Source organism: Sarcophilus harrisii, chromosome 1 (assembly GCF_902635505.1).
Source record: "Sarcophilus harrisii chromosome 1, mSarHar1.11, whole genome shotgun sequence".
In the NCBI taxonomy this organism is placed as follows: domain Eukaryota; kingdom Metazoa; phylum Chordata; class Mammalia; order Dasyuromorphia; family Dasyuridae; genus Sarcophilus; species Sarcophilus harrisii.
Window position 1 is genome coordinate 260,997,691 of NC_045426.1, and position 17,500 is coordinate 261,015,190.

Here is a 17,500-nt window from a genome sequence, read left to right on the forward strand (position 1 = left end):
AAAAGAATGCAGAAGTGCTTGAGTTTAAACCTTCAGTTACCTCTGTGCCAAGATGAGGTACCACAGCATGACTCTGTGAATCATTCAGCTACATCTTAACAAGAATCAGATGAAATAAGATAACATATCTGTAGCCGACTTAGCTGGGAAGGCTCTGTGACTTCCTTCACTTGCATTCAGCAATACTAGAACAAAAAAAAAAAAAAAAAAAAAGAAGGAAGACAGAGAAAGCTGAGGCTTGGAATGCCAAGATTATGCCACAGTTCTCTTTTATCGTCCTGACTCAGTTTCCCTAATTATCCTGATCCAGTCCTGACTCAGTTTCTCTAGGTGTTCTGCCTCAGTTTATAATAATACTTATTATGTATCTAATTTATATTTTAATGTATTTAACATCTACTGGTCATCCTGCCATCTGGGGGAGGGGGTGGGGGGTAAGAGGTGAAAAATTGGAACAAGAGGTTTGGCAATTGTTAATGCTGTAAAGTTACCCATGTATATATCCTGTAAATAAAAGGCTATTAAATTTAAAAAAAAAAAAAAAAAAAAAAAAAAAAAAGACGCTGTTAGAAGAAATGTGGCGGAAAAAGAAAAAAAAAAAACTTTTAGAATTGCACTTGTTTAACCTACATCAGATCGCTTGCAGTCTAAGGGGGGGAGAAGGGGGAAAGAGGGAGGAACGGCTGAGACACACGGTTTGGCAAAGGAGAAAGTAGAAAACTATCTTTGCATACATTTTGAAAACGATAAAGCTATTTTTCAAAAAAGAGGGGAAAGTTCTCTTTGGGCACGCGCCTTCTCCGTATTATTTTGTTCTGTACAATAAGCTTGATCTGTGTCCCAAGCCTCTGAAGTCAGCAAATCATCACGTATTTTTTAAGGCCCCCCTAAGCGTCCGACTAGATTGTAAAAGAAATCCCCTTAACACACAGCCTGATGGCCAATGCGCGCCGCAGTCTTTGCGGGAGTGCTAGAAACGTCCAAAAATTCCTCTGGAGGGTTAGGAGGGAAGCAGAACAAAAGGTCTTTATGGATTAACTTTTTTTTCCCAGTCAACAAAAAGCAGACAAAACTGGGCCGAGCCCTGAAAAGTGAACGGTTCAAATCCTTTTTAGCCTCGCATCCTCGATTAGTTCAAGTTCCCCGCCGCTGAGGGAGGCGTTTCTCAGTCCTCCGACAAGTTTGGGCCTCGGAGGACGCCGTAGCGCCGCACGTGTTGCGGGAGAGGGCAGTAATTGGCCCCCGGCTCCCATAAAGCCGGGGCTCCTCTCGCGATAGGCGGACGCGGGCGGCGAGGAGGGAGATCTGAGCGGCGTAGCGGCGGCGGCGGGCTCCGGGAGCGTGGGTGAGCGCCTGAGCTGCCGCGCAGCAGGCAGGGCTGGTGGGACGGTCCCGCTCCGGCGGGGCCCGGGGGCCCGAGCGAGCCGAGGGGTTACGTAGATGCGGAGGAAACGGCTTCGTGCCTCTCTTCTCCTTCCCGGCTTCGCAGGGATCCCGCCTCCCCCGACCCGCGGCGGAGGCTCGGTCCTCCCGCCACCGCGGGCTCCTCGGGAGCCCCTGTGCCCCCAAACCTGGGCAGGGGCGTGGTTGTCCAGGTGGTCCTTCTATCCCCAAGCCCGGGTAGGGACTCGATCTTCCTGGCCCAGCGGGTCCCTACATTCTCAACTCCGGGCAGGGGCCCCGGACCCCCCATCTGCGCAGCCGCTGGTTCCTCCGGGGGTCCCCGCACCCCTAAGCCTGGCCAAGGGCCCCGACCTCCCGGAAGTCCCTGAGTAGAGGTTTGACCTTATTGGTATCGGGGAGCCTTGCACCTCGGTGTCCCCGAACCCTGGGCCAAAGAGTCAGTCCTTCCGACACCTCGGGTTCCTTCAGGGGTTGCTGCCCTCTTGTCTAGGCAGGGAGTCAGAACCCTTCCTTCCCGAGCTCCTGGTCGAGCTCTCGGGCCCCGTGTCAGACCACCCTATGGTCCAAAGATCCGAGCCCTTGACCCCGGGTACGGAGTATATGCTGTCTGTTACGTAGGCACCATGATGCAAATGGTTGTAGCAGCTACCTGCTTGGAGCCGGAAAGATCACAGGGTTTGTGTCAGAGCCTCTGGAGCTAATTGTGAGCGAGAACCCACTTAATGTTCCTGGGTTTGTTTCCACATTTGTAAAATGGAGCTAATAGCAGCAGCTATCTATCTTTCAGAATTTTGAGTTAGCAAAAGAGTCACTCCAGCTGATGATTGGTAAATACTTTTTGTTTGCTTGTTGAGCCAGACCTTGGAGGCCATTGTGTAGGTGAACTATTGCTAACAACCAAATAATGGTTCCCAGGCTGTTCAAACATTTTGCCTTTCCTTCTTCCCCCCGCCCTGCCTCAGACTTTGCTTGTAGAAAGAAATTAGCAGTTGCCTGCTCTCTTACTTTCATGTCATCGAGTTCCTGGGCTCAATCAAACCCAACCCTCTTTCCTATGTTACTATCCGACTTTTGGAAAGTCTCTTCTCCACGACTTTTAATATGAAGGTTCTTAACCTTTTTCTGGGTAAGGCAGTCTTTTAACATTGTGGTGAAACCTATGAACCTCTTAGAATAATGCTTTTAAATACATACATTTAAATATATAAATAATATATACATTTAAATATATAAATAATACATACATTTAAATATATAAATAATACATACATTTAAATATATGCTTCATTAGATTAGTATACTTCATTAATTAGATTAATTGGAAGTAGAATTACAAAGGAAACTAACTATATTGATAATGATTATGTGTCTCACACACAGACACAGAGACAGAGACACAGACACACACGCACAGAGACACGGTTCATGGACCTCAGTTTAAGAACTTCTGACCTAATTGTTTTCTGGGCTACTAACTCCCATACTGCCCCCTCTTTTTGGGTCAGTTTCATTATGGGAAATTTCCTTTGGATTCCTATGGTTTAATTGATCAAAAGAAAACTGCTAAAACTGCTACTCCTTTTGTTTGATAGTACAAATCTGAAATTATATCTGATTTCCTAAGGTTTACAAAGTGTTTCCTGACAAAAATCTTGAGAAGTATCTAGTTTAATTGTTGCCGTGTTTTACAGATCACAATAAAGCAAGTGGAAAGGACCTTTGATTGTTGTTTTCCTGACAAAAACTTTTAAGTATCTAGTTTAAGTATTGTTAGCTATATTTTATAGATCATAATAAAGAATTGGGAAAAGGCCTTTGAGATCATCATGTTCAATCATTCCTGACAAAGAATTGTTTCTTAACTGGAAGGTACTTATTCTGCCTCTATGGGGTAAAACCCTACCTGATGAGATAATCCAGTTTTATCTATTGTGCAGTTTTTCCTTTCTGTACCTAATAACATCTGTAGCCTGGAGTTCCAGCTTCTGGGACCAAGGTGTGAAATCAACATTTTTTTCCCCCATATAACAGTCCTTCAGATGTTGATCACAAACATCTGAAATGTTCTTAAATTCTCTTTTCCAATCAGTTCCTTTAACTAGTATTTACATGACTATTTCTTTAGTCCTACCATTCTGCTTATTCTCTTCTAAGTCTATTCTAATTTCTCTAGGTCTTTCCTAAAAATTGTTATTCAGAATTGAAAATTGTATTCTAGGTATGATTTGATTGGGGCATTATACACAGTGGAACTATTACCTCTCTTATTCTTTCTTTTTTTTTCCCCCTTTTCTTGGCAAGACAATTGAGGTTAAGTGGATTTACCCAAGGTCACACAGCTAGTGAGTATTAAGAGTGTGAGGCTGAATTTGAACTCGGGTCCTCCTGAATCCAGGGCTAACCCTTGATCCACTGTACTATCTAGCTGCCCTGTTTCTTATTCTTATTCTTATTCTTTTCTTTTCTTCTTCTTTTTTTTTAAGCTTTTTATTTTCAAAACCTTGTGTTCCAATTTTTTTTCTCCCTCCCTTCATTTTACTCCCTCCCTTTCATCTCTTATTCTTAATGTAACCTAAGATGCCATGTCATACAGCTGACTCACTGAACTTTCAATCCACTGAAGTCTTTAGATGCTTTTTGTGGTCACTTTCGTCTAGCTACAACTCCCTTATATTTTTGAAGTTGATTTTTTTATCCTAAGTGTAAAATTAAGTATTTATTTCTATTTAATCTTACTCATTTTAGCCCATTATTTAAGCCTGAAAAGATCTTTTTGCATCTTGATTCTTTCGTATGGTCTATTAGCTTTCTTTCCCAGCTTTATATCATCTGTAAATCTGACTGTCTTGCTTGAAATACAGTGGTGTAGTAGGAAGAGTGCTGGGACTTTTAAAGTCAGTGACAGCATCTTTAAACTTTACAGCTTTGTAGTTCTATGATTCTTGGCAAATCATTTGGGTATTAATTAGGATGAGAAGAATTTCTGGGCCACTGTATTGGAGATCTGCCTGCAACTTAATACCAAACAGTTCACAATTGCTTTTTTAGTTGTAATTTTTCCAGCAGTTCTTAATTCACCTCCTTGTATTCCACTCTCCATTGTGTACTCATATCTCCATTTCCTTCATGTAGCGTGAGAGAAAACTGTTAAATACTTGGTTGCTAAATAAAACTGCTATATCTGTAGCATTCTCCTTATCATTATTCCTGTTGGAAAAAAAATGAAGATATATTGACTTGTCTTGTTATGCTTGTTTTTTAGTATTAACTGCTTCCCTGTTTAAATGTTTATAAAGCATTCCTTTGTTATAGTCTAGAATATTCCCAGGATTAGTGATTAAGTTTATTGATGTTTAATTTGTAGACTCCATAATCTTTATACTTTTGCCTCATTTTGGTAATTGTAAACCAGGCATTGTGCTATGCATTGAACATATAAAGGCAAAAATGGAATATTTCTTGCCCTTTAGGAACTTAAATTTCATCAGGAAAACAACATGTGCATATGTAAGTAAAGATATTATGTATAAAATATGTTAATCTAATTTCCTAGTTCTAATCTTCTGAGTCCAAAGAAGTAAACAGGCTTAGAGACATAACCTTTTAGACCATCTCTTATAAGCTATCCTTTCATTTGTTTTTCTCACTCCTGTATCTTTTGTTTGTCCTGATTATAACCTCTGCTTATTTTCTTCTCTATAGTAGACTTGCTCTTTGGTTAACCAAGTTCAAGTGTGTATTGCTTTGTTGTCTCTTGCCTTATTGCTTTCTTACCTTGCTGTCAACCTTTGCTTTTGTTGCTGAATGCTGGTGGAGGAAGTCACACAGCATTGCCAACCAAGGTTACTGCAGATTTATGTTATCTAATCTCAACTGATTCTTGCTAAGACATTGCTGACTGGTTCACAAAGCCCTACTGTGGTACCTCATCTTAGTTCACATTTTAGAAGTATGGAGAGACTAATTTTCAGTAGACTGGCCACTTGTATTTTGTTTTGTACTTAATAGTATTTTCCCCCCAATTACATGCAAAATTAGTTTTCAACATTTATTTTTGTAAGATCTTGAGTTCCAAAATTTTCTCCCTTTCTCCCTTGCTTCCTCCCTCACTCCTAGAGAGAAAGCAATCCAGTACAGGCTATACATATAAAATCATGTTAAACATATTTCCAGAAGAACCAGGACAAAAGGAAAAAACAACAAATAAATTAAAAAAATGAAAATAGTATACTTCAATCTGCATTCAGACTCCATAGCATTTATCATCACAAATTTTTTGGGATTATCTTGGATCACTCTTGTTGAGGAGACTGTCCTAGTTGATTATCATATAGTGTTGCTGTTACTACATATTCTCCTGGTTCTCATTTCACTCAGCATCAGTTCAAGTAAGTCTTTCCAGGTTTTTCTGAAATCCATCTATTCATCATTTCTTGTAGAACAGTAGTATTCCATTAAATTCATGTACTACAACTTGTTAAGCTGAATGGCCCCTTGATGGCCACTTGTTGATGAATTTTATGGCAACCAATAAAAATGAAAAATGAAAAAGAAATTACAAGAATATGCAAAATGAAGCAGGCAGAAGAATGAGGAATGGGATAAATTATACGAAGAATCATAGTTTTTGGATAATTTAGAAACATTAATTTAGCTATTAGCCATCTAAATATAAGATCCTTGTCCAGGACCTGGGCATAGATTTACAGATTCACTCTTTTGTAGTTGGAAGAGGAACTTTGGTTTCATTTTACAGATGAGAAAATAGCATCTAATTCTCTGAACACAGGCCTCTTCACCTCAGGCCTGATGGTGTTTTTCTTTTACCACTTTACCCATCATAGTACTTGTATTTTGTCTAGAAGACAAATGGAGAGATGGCTTACAGGAGTGTTAACAAAAGGAATTAGCAAAGTTGGTTTTAATTTTTGGCCAACAGAAACAAGAAATTTAATTTTAGAGCATATTTTGTTTTATAGTATTTTTGGTAAGCATTTGTAAAAATGCTGTCAGCAAACATTTAATAATCCATGTGCCAAGCAGTGTGCTAGGCATTGAGGATACAAAGACAAATGTAAAAATAGTTTCAAATAGTTTCAAGTTACTTTCAAGAATTTGTTCTTCTCCTTCACTCTATGGTCTTGTCACATTAAGTATCTTCATTTTCACATGTCCTGAAACTCATCTCTGAATGAACATTATATTTATACTTAGCACAATGTGTGGCATGTAGTAGACAACAAATAATAAGTAGTAATTGATTGAGAAAGCAATTAGGAGGAACTAGACATCGTGAGCACCAAACAATATTAAAAAAATGAAATTGTCTATATTTTAAAAGATATCAACAGACTACAAATATGGGAGTCCATTTTAAAGTTTTTCAGTGCATTGTCCTTTTTCTGCAATGGGGATTTTATATTCTTACATGTGGGTGTTCTGTTCAAAGAAATATAATTTTTGTTCACTTACATTTTGGAAGATACTTTGGATTAAAAGATGAGGTTAAAAAAATTACCTGTCTATACCTTTAAACCCAAACCACTAAAACTTTCATTGAATTGCCAATAATAGGTCCCAATCCAAGCCTTTCCTGGTCATTGTTTAGGTTTTGGTGACTCATAGTAAGTGTAAGTAACAAATTATTTTCTGTTTTTGGCCAGAAACTGAAGGTCTTCCCCTCCCAAACTGATTTTTTTTTTGCTGTGGCAAACTTGCCCATCTTTTATTTCAATTCTTACTTAGTCTTTAATCATTGAATGGGCATTGCCTTAGACTGAGACTTGGAAAATACCAATACCTTTAATTGTTTCCCAGCTTTTTGCTTTCCTTCTATTTTAGTTGCATTAGTTTTGTTTATGCTAAAACTTAAAATTTAATATAATCAAAATTATCCATTTGGCATTTCATAATGTTCTCTATCTTGTTGAGCATAAATTCTTCTTTTCTCCATAGATCTGTCATATTTAATTTTGAATAGATCCCCTGTCACTTCCTTTACCCAGAAGTTCTTCCATTAAAACAAAAATTTTAAAAAGGAAAAAAAAAGTTTAGCAAAACTGGCCTAAATATTGACCTGTCTGCCCTGTTTTACATCCTTAGTCCTTCACATCTTCAATGAAGGAACAGAGCTATGTTTCTTACAGCTCTTAGTCATTAGAGTTACATAGATTATAGCTTTATTTGTAAAATTTTAGGTAATAAATCTGTTAAGAGAAGAAGGTATAATTCTCTTTCTGGATAAACAGGTAAGTAGTTGATGTGGTTTCTGAGAAAAGAGGAATTGAAAATTTTGAAGAATTTAACACTGCTTCAGAGTCAGCCTTACCAAAGGCCAGTAAGAGTTACTGGCTGACTCTGAAGCAGTGTTAAATTCTTCAACTACATTGGACCACAACTCCCATAAATACATATATATATATATGTGTGTGTGTGTGTGTATATATATATATATATATATCATTGAGAGGGAAACTGAGAAATAGTATATTCAAACACAGCCAGTAACTTTTTTCAAAAACAAAATTAGAGTAGAGGTGGTGAAAAGGGAGATTAATAATTTCATTATCATTTACTAATTTTATTTGTTAACTTTCTCATCTAATCCAGGTTAACCTTTTAATAACTGTTGAGAAACAGCAATTTAAAAAGGAGAAAATAAAGGATTTGCATGAATTGTCAGCCAGAAAGCATGAAATCACATTAGGGTAATTTAATTGTGCTCTAAACTAAATCACTCTTTCATGTGCTCCCAAGAGGCATGCATGCAACCATGACGTGACGTGGAATTCCATTGCTTTCTATCATTGGGCTTCTTTCTTTAATCAGTTTCCTTCTTATTAAAGTGTCTGGATCACAGGAATATTGTGAAGGATACTGGAGTAATTTATGTAAGGAATATTGGAATATTTTGAGGCCCCCAAAAGCAATGAATATTTATTCCATTTCTTGTAGATCTTGTGACATTTATAAAGGATGTTCTTTATTTTCCTTTTATCTTTTTATAGGAGAGACGGTGACCATGGAAAATCTTGAGGAGGAAAGTACTGCTGTCCTTTCTTGCCTGAGGACTTTGGAAAACTTTCTTTCAAAACCAGATGTGGAGGAAGGCTCTAACCTGAATGCACAGTACCAGCAGAGCATGCAAGTGAGTACTTATGGGAGTTGTGGTTCAATGTAGTTGAAGAATTTAACACTGCTTCAGAGTCAGCCTTACCAAAGGCCAGTAAGAGCCAAGGCTCTTGTGTCTTGAAGTCCACAAAGTCAAGAGAGTTGGAAGGAACCTCTTGTGTCAGCCCTACAGAGACCTTGTTTTAACTCTATGGCAATACTAATTGGAAGTTATGGAGACTATATTCAGAAAGGGAAGAAAGCAATGCTAATACATAGTCTAGTCCTTATTGCTTCATGTATTTTAGTTTTACTTTTCTTCAATTAAAAAAATCTGTTTTTCTCTCCCTCCTCTTTCCTTTCTAAAAGTTGAAAACAAAACAAAACAAAAAATCCTAGCAGCAAATAGGAATAGGCAAGGAAAATATAATACCTTGCCTTGGCTTTGTCTAAAAAAAATGCCTTTAAAAATTTGTACCTTGGGGTTTATCATCTCTGTTAGGAGAATGAATAGTATACTTTATCCCCAATCCTCTGGAATCATAATAGGTCATTGCTTGCTCAGAGTCTTTTAGAATAGTTTATCTTACAGTGTTGTTGTTAATATATAAATTGTTCTGACTGCATTTTTCTGAAACCATCCTTTGCATTATTTCTTAGAATAATAGTATATTTTAAAAATAATAATAGATTTTTATTTTTCAAAATATGTGCATAGGTAGTTGTTAACATTTACTCTTGCAAAATCTTCTGTTTCAAATTTTCCTCCTTCCCTTTCCATCTCTCCCCTTGCCTAGATGGCAAATAATCCAATAGCTTATATATGAGCAATTCTAATCTATTTCTAATTTATCATGCTATACACAAAAAATCAGATCAAAAGGGGAAAAAAAGAGAAAGGAAAAAAAAAAGCAAGCAAACAGCAACAATAAAAGTGCAAATACTATGTTGTGATCCACATTGAGCTCCCATAATCCTCTCTCTGGATATAGATGTTTTCTCCATCACAAGTCTGTTGGAATTGGCCTGAATTATCTCATTATTGAAAAGAGCCAAGTCTATCACAGTTGATCATCACATGATCTTGTGATCATGTACAACAAGGACAACATGTACTTGTTTATTTATTTATTTAATAGCCTTTTATTTACAGGTTATATGCATGGGTAACTTTACAGCATTAACAATTGCCAAACCTCTTGTTCCAATTTTTCACCTCTTACTCTCCACCCCTTCCCCTAGATGGCAGGATGACCAGTAGATGTTAAATACATTAAAATATAAATTAGATACACAATAAGTATATATGACCAAAACATTATTTTGCTGTACAAAAAGAATCAGACTCTGAAATATTGTACAATTAGCTTGTGAAGGAAATCAAAAATGCAGGTGGGCATAAATATAGGGATTGGGAATTCAATGTAATGGTTTTTAGTAATCTCCCAGAGTTCTTTCTCTGGGCATAGCTGGTTCAGTTCATTACTGCTCCACTGGAAATGATTTGGTTGATCTCGTTGCTGAGGATGGCCAGGTCCATCAGAACTGGTCATCATATAGTATTGTTGTTGAAATATATAATGATCTCCTGGTCCTGCTCATTTCACTCAGCATCAGTTTGTGTAAGTCTCTCCAGGCCTTTCTGAAATCATCCTGTTGGTCATTTCTTACAGAACAGTAATATTTCATAATATTCATATACCACAATTTATTCAGCCATTCTCCAACTGATGGACATCCATTCAGTTTCCAGTTTCTAACCACTACAAAAAGGGCGGCCACAAACATTTGTGCACATACAGGTCCCTGACAACATGTACTTGTACAGTGTTCTATTGATTCTACTCACTTCACTTAGCATGAATTCATATAAGTCTCTCCAGGCCTTTCTGAAATTATCTGTATTTCTGATCATTTCTTATGGAACAATAATATTTCATTACATTTATATATCATAACTTATTCAGCCATTCCCAAACTGATTGATGGGCATCCATTCAGTTTGCAAGAACAATAGTATTTTATTACAGTTACATACTATAATTTGGTCAGCCATACCCCATTTCAGTTTTCATTTTTAGTTTTCAGTTCCTTGACACCATAAAAAGAACTACTATAAATAGTTCTGTAGATATAAGTCTTTTGGCTTTTTCCTTGATTTCTTTGGAATATAGGCCATGTAGTGGCATTATTAGGTCAAAGAGTATATATACTTGGTTATTTGGGCATAGTTCCAAATTGCTTTCAGAGTGACTTGATCAATTCATAGCTCTGCAACACACTTCTTTGATGACCTGTTTTCCTGAAATTTTCCTTTTTTTGTCAGCTTTGCCAATTTGTATTGGCATGAAATAGAACTCCATAGTTACTTAGTGATTTGGGCATTTTTTTCCTATGGCTATAGCTTGGATTTCTTTCCTTAAAAATTGCTTATTTCTATTTATTGATCATTTGTCACTCGAGGAATGATTATTTTTCTTATACATTCAAATTAGTTCCTTCTATACCTTTGATATAAAACCTGGGAATTAGGAATTTGATTCAAAGATTTTTTCCCCCCCAGTTAGCTACTTGCATTTAATTTTAGCCTCATTGGTTTTGTGTCTGTTTTTTATATGATCAGAATTGTGTCTGTTATGTGCTTGGTCTCTATCTTGTTTGTTCATGAACCATTTCCCTATTTATAAAAAGCTTTCCTTACTGTAACAGCCTTCTAAGTGTCTGGCACTGTACTAAGTGCAGAGTGTCTTGTAAGACACAAGAAAGTCCCTACTTTAAAGGACCACACAGTCTAATTGGAAAGACATAAGGCAAATAACTGTACAAAAAAGTTATAAACCATATAATTAAGAAATAATCAACAGAAGGAAGACACTAGAATTAAGGGGTCCTGGGAAGGACCTTGTCTGGAAGCTGGGATTTTATCTGGGACTTAAAAGAAGCCAGGGAAGCCGGAAGGTGGAGAGGAAGAGGGGCAACATTTCAGACATGGATGACAATGAGAGCAAATGCCTGGAATTGGGAGATGGAGTGTCTTAATGCTGTCCAGTATGCCACTTTCAGACTGAAAACAAAGCAAAACAAAACACCAGCATTCTTTCATCATGTCACAGGAACTTCTGTCTAGAAATCCTAGTACCTACTGTTATGGGCCAGAACTCTGAACTTGAAACAAAGGATTCTTACAAGGTACTAAGTCAGTGGAATTGATAGAGACAATAGTTGTCCAGTTTAGCATGGTTCAGTATGATTGATTTAATCCTACAAGGAGATGTTATGGGCCAGAACTTGAAACAAGGTACTAAGTGGAATTGAGGAGACAATGGTTGAATCTAGTTTAACATTGATTTAATCCTACAACAAATAATGGTTTCCTAGTGATACAATGATTGGTTTGTACTCAGTGTGTTAGCCTATAAGCTAGAAGCGCCTCAGCCAGGGAGATTTCAGAGATTCATAGACAAGCGGACAGAAGGCGGAAGGCTGAAGGCTGGAGCACCAGCCCAAGCTCTTGGACTCAGACAGATTCATCCCATCTCACACCGCCTTGGTGGCAGGCTCTCCTCCTTCACTTCTCCACTGATTCCAAGACACTGGGAGGCCCCCAGAAAACTAGCCAAGCACCAAGTGAAGGAGACAAAACTTTGAAAGAGATAATAAAGGATTTGGATTTTAATACCTGGTTGCACTTGTGGTGATTACTGAATTGAAACAGAGGTTCCTCCAGAGACCCTAAGAAAACCTCAATAGAGAACATTATATTTTAGAGAAAACACTACACCTTGTAGGTGTATAAATTCACACTCCTGAGCCTGTTCTTTAGGATTTTTTGTTGTCTGGCCTCCATCTTGCTTAGGCAGTCATCACTTTCTAACATGGACCTTTGCCTTTCTAGTATAATGGTCTCACAGTCTCTAGAACATATTATGCAGGATAAATTTCCTTCGGTTGTATTAATCACCTTTCTTAGATTTCTGACCAACAGCTACTTGAGTCCTTCAATGATGATGAAGTCACCGACTTAAAAGTCAGGATGCTTTGTTGTCATCTAGCTCTGTTATTAAAAAGCTTGGCATCCCTGTAACTCTTACCCTTTGGTCCTAGTTCTACCTTTCAGACTGACATAAAATAAATCATAGTTCCTCTTCTGCATGACAGCACTTTAGATATTGATGGTAGCTATCACACTTATCTCCTTTTCTTTCTTGCCTTCTGCCTTTTCTCTAGTCTGACCACTTTCAGTCTTTCATCTCTTCTACCATCTGACATGAAATGATTTTAAATCCCCTCATCCTCCTAGTCATTTTTTTCTGGCAAAATCTAAAAACCCAGCAGGTCTAATCCCTTTGAAATAGTTGAAAACATTTATTTTACGTCCACTAATTCTTCTTTTTGCCAGGTTAAACATGCTTATTATTTTGTCTAGTTCTACAACTTTTTAAAAAATTTTTCTCTGTCATTTTCTGAAAGATAGCATAGTTGTACATCTTTAGAACTGGGGGGGTGTCCTTAAAGGTTATTTGATCCAGCCCAGTATTTACATGTAAAGAAATAAATTCAGAAAGATGAAGTGTCTTGCTAAAGTCATACAGGTATAATTGGCAGTGCTGGGATTCAAAACCAGGCCCTTCAGCACTAAGTAAAAGTGCTTTATCCACTATTCCATGCTGTCTTTTCTGAAAGGTTTTATTCCTTTCTCTTGTGTAGGACAGAAATGGCTGAACTCTACCACCTTAATCTGCTTTGATTTAACCCTAATGAGAAGAGAGGAAATGTTAGGGGATGAAAAATGCCTTTTTCATAAATGAAGTGGGTTACTCTCCTTCCACCACGGGTATTTTCTACTTTCAAGGTCTATATAGTGAGCTTCATTGTAGTCTTTTTACTTTTGGTTATAGAAGTACTGCTGGATTAAATGATGGGTCTGTTGAAGTGTTTCTGTTCAGGAAAACTTAAATTCAAATCCTGTCTGGGATACTTACTACTTGTGTGACTTCAGACAAGTTACTTCTGTCAGTCTCAGTTTATTCTCCTCTAAGATGGAAATAATAATAGTAACTTACCCCTCCACCCCCCACCTCCCGAATTCCTGTGAAGATAGAATGAAATACATATATATGGCACTTTGCCTTAAACTTAAAGTACTATTATAAGGAAAATAGCTCTGGGAATATATCACCTCTCCAAGGAGAAAACTGAGAGCTGTTCTTTTATTTAGCTACAACTTCTTTTTCTTTAGTTTTCATTGTTTTACTTTGTTTTTGTTTTGTTTTAATAGTATTTTCCTCCCAATTATATGTAAACACAATTTTAAACATTCATTTTTATAAGATTTTGAGTTTGAATTTTTTCTTCTACTTCCTCCTCATTTTCCCTTTTCCTAAGATAGTGAGAAATTTGGTATAGGTTATATATATGCAATCATGTAAAACATTTCTACATAAGTTACTATTGTGAAAAAAGAAACAGACCAAGAGAGAAAAAAACCCCAAAATTAAGGAATTGAAAAAGACTATACTTCATTCTGCATTTTCCATCCATTCTTTATCTGGATGTGGCTAGCATTTTCCATTGTTAGTCTTTTGTAATTGTCTTGGATCATTGTATTGCTGAAAAGAGCTAAGTTATTCATAATTGATTGCCACACAGTATTGCTGTTACTTTGTATAGTATTTTCCTGGTTCTGCTGATACTGCTTTGCAGCAGTTCAATACAAGTCTTTCTAGGTTTTCTGAAATCTGCTTGCTCATCACTTTTTTATTGCACAATAGAATAATATTACATTCACATAACAAAACTTGTTCAGCTATTCTCCAATTGATTCTATTTCCAATTTTTTGCCACCACGAAAAGAGCTGTTATAAACATTTTTGCACATGTAAATTTTTTTTCTTTAGTAACTTTTTTTTAATAATAGCCTTTTATTTTCAAAATACATGCGAGGATATTTTTCATCATTCATCCCTAAAAACCTTATGTTCCAGCTTTTTCTCCCATTCTCCTCACTTCTTCTGTCCCTTAGGCAGTTAGTAATGTAATAAGGTTAAATAGCACATCTAAGTTTTAAGGGGCTGCAAGCTCATTTTGATTCAACAGCATTAGCCTTTTCTGTTGTCCATAAAGCTAATGTCGTCTATCTCAGTCTTCATTAAGGGAGGCTAGCTCCTAGGAATAAGTGAGGTGATACTCTCATTGTACTTTGCCAGGTTATATGTCATCTGGAGTACTGTGTGTGATTCTTAGCATTACAGTTTAAGATAGATACTGATAAACTGAAAAGTGTTTTGAGGAGGCTAATTAAGATGGGGAACGACTGTGAGTCCATGTGATATGAAGATTGATTGAGGGAAGTAGGGATCTTTGGCCTGCAGTAGATAAAGCTTTGGAGGTTGAGGACTCTTTTCAATCACCCGAAGGAATGGATGTTGAACCTTTCTAAACATCTTCTAGAGGGCAGAAACAATTGTGATAGATGGAAGAGTTCGAGTCAAATTTAGTCTTGGTGTCAGAAAAAAACTTTCTAACACTTAGAGCTATCCAAAAGTGGAGTAGGAGACCCAAAGTGATGAGTTCCCTGCTCCTTGCATGTCTTTTGTGGGACAGTTTTGGTTTAGTAAGGTTTCCTTTCATCTATGGATTGGACTAGATGGCCTCTGAGATTCCTTCCAACATTCACATTCTGCCATTCTGTGTTTCTATGATGTATACAGTTGGAGGAAAGAGCAGAGCAGATACGTTCGAAATCTCACCTGATCCAGGTAGAACGGGAGAAGATACAGATGGAGTTGAGCCACAAAAGGGCTCGAGTTGAACTTGAGAAGGCAGCAACAACCAATGCCAGGAATTATGAGGTGGGTATGAGCCAACCATTTCTAGACAATCCTCTTGAGAGAATCGGGATCTTGTATGATACCTGCCAAATAAATAAGTGCCCAGTCAGCTGAATAATCCCACAGTGACATGACAGCATGCAGCCAGAGGAGTTTTGGGTCTGGAACACTTAGGCATTCTTCCTCAGGGCCAATTATTTAAATGGCTTAGGTAATTGGAAATGCTTTGGATCCTTGACAGTGATGAGTTGGAATGGTGACAACTCCAGCACCCACATGAGAGGAAATGAAGCCTAAATGATGACTTTGAAAGTTTTCGAGTTGAATGTCCTTATGGGTTTACTGAGCTATATTGCTTAAGTAGGCAGCTGTGTCTAGGATTTGACCTTCTGGCATTCTTCTATCCTCTGGGAAAATAACAGAAGTATTGGCAGACATAGCATGTGTAATAGAAAAGGTAGATGCCTGGAAAAGAATCCCCTCGTTCCATCCATGAACAAATGGCACAGACTAGGGTCTTGCATTCTGCCTGATTGGTGACAGAGCCCTTCAGAGGAACAGACTGGGCTGTGATTCCTTAGTTCCTTTGAGGTGATGGGCCATAATCCTCTTTTACAATGTAAATCCCTGAATTGATTTGCTTTGATTAGCAGAGCAATTTGCTATGGGTTTTTCAATAAGTGCTAATCAATTTTAGCAGAAATGCAGCCAGGGTTGAAAGCTCAGAATTGGATTACAAAGTCTTGGGCTCTTCTTCTGCCTCCCAATCACTCTTTTATCTGAGGAAGTTTTTGCTGTCCTCTTTATTGAATAGTCACACTTTTTCTTGCTCGGTCACTATGAAAACAGTGGAAATAATAACAGTGTGATATTAATTTGATTTTTTTTTTTTTTTAAGAACCCAGATGATGTGCCTCCCTGTTAATGATTTATTATGAAGACCCTGGCTTTCAATTAGCTTGAATTAGCATAAACTGTGAGACAGACTAGGAAGTGTTAAGCCTTTGTGTCATTCCCCTGGCTATACCTTGTTCTCTTCAAAGTTTGTGTGTTAATGGATTTTTTTGGCACTTTGGTTCAGCTTTAGCAGTTCAGTTTCCTAGCAGAGTGGCTGCTGGGAGTACTCCTTTTTAGAGTATGGAGAGTGGATTGAAGAGTTTGATGATTTTCCTTGCAGTCTTATTCTCATGGGGAGGAATGGAAAAGGAACTGGACTGGAAATTAAAGTGAGGTTTTGTCTTTTTTCTCTAACTTACTAGTTATGTGATATTTTTGAAATCATCTAATCTTATATTCTGTTTCCTCTTCTAAAAGAATGCCAGATTTTCCTGTAGATAAATTTTTATTGACAAATCTTTTTATATTACCAAAATTTCTTTTCTCTTTCCTACAGAATCTTCCTATATAACAAATATATATATATATATTTTTTTAAAGAAAATAAGTAAGGGAAAAGGAAAAATCAGCAAAACTGATAAATGCATTAAAAAAGACTGGAAATATGTGTAATAAAATGTAATATGGACATCCTACCTCTGTGAAAGGGTAGAGTGGAAATGTTTTCTCTTTTTTCTTTGAAACCATGCTTGTTCTTTGTGATTTTTCATTATTCACTTTTGATTTTTGCATTATTATGGTGATTACATGTATTGTTTTCTTAGTTCTTACTTCTCTGCATCAGTTCCTATAGATCTTTCCATGTTTCTCTCTATTCATCAAACATGTCATTTCTTTCAGCATAACAGTATTCCATTACATTTATGCACCATAGTTTGTTTGACTATTCCCTGATGGGTAGCTTCTATATTTCCACTGTTCACCATCACAAAAAGTGCTATTGTAGTGACTTGTTTTCTTTGTTGTAGGGGGCATTCTGAATTGACTGTAACATAGACTTAGAAACTATTTCTCCCCTGGATTCTTTTCTATAGAATTGAATGGAAGTTATTTTTCCTCATTTATAGAGAGAGGCTGACCGTAACCAGGAACTCTTGACCCGTATCAAACAGCTCCAGGAGAGAGAGGTGGAAGCTGAGAATAAATTGAAGGTACAGAATGAAATCAATAAGTCATGTAAACAGGATCTGGACACAATAAACAAGAAGCTCCAGGATAAAGAGAACAAGTTAGCTGAAGCTAATCAGGTGAGTCTTTGA

The 17,500-nt window shown here is 37.2% G+C and overlaps 1 protein-coding gene across 6 annotated transcripts in view; it reads left to right on the forward strand.

Moving 5' to 3' along the window:
* The first annotated feature begins 1,267 nt into the window (after positions 1 to 1,267).
* Positions 1,268 to 17,500, forward strand: part of MAD1L1 (mitotic arrest deficient 1 like 1) — an 851,829-nt gene continuing 835,596 nt past the window's right edge. For 2 of the 6 annotated variants that reach the window (XM_031950188.1, XM_031950462.1), the window contains exons 1-4: positions 2,139 to 2,231; positions 8,412 to 8,551; positions 15,225 to 15,365; positions 17,309 to 17,488. In XM_031950188.1, the coding sequence (XP_031806048.1) occupies positions 2,225 to 2,231; positions 8,412 to 8,551; positions 15,225 to 15,365; positions 17,309 to 17,488 (468 nt within the window). In that variant the 5' untranslated portion in view covers positions 2,139 to 2,224. Of the gene's footprint in view, positions 1,346 to 2,138; positions 2,232 to 4,889; positions 4,912 to 8,014; positions 8,112 to 8,411; positions 8,552 to 15,224; positions 15,366 to 17,308; positions 17,489 to 17,500 lie in introns of those variants that run through there. The other 4 variants (XM_031950245.1, XM_031950349.1, XM_031950308.1 and 1 more) reach the window with 4 other exon arrangements.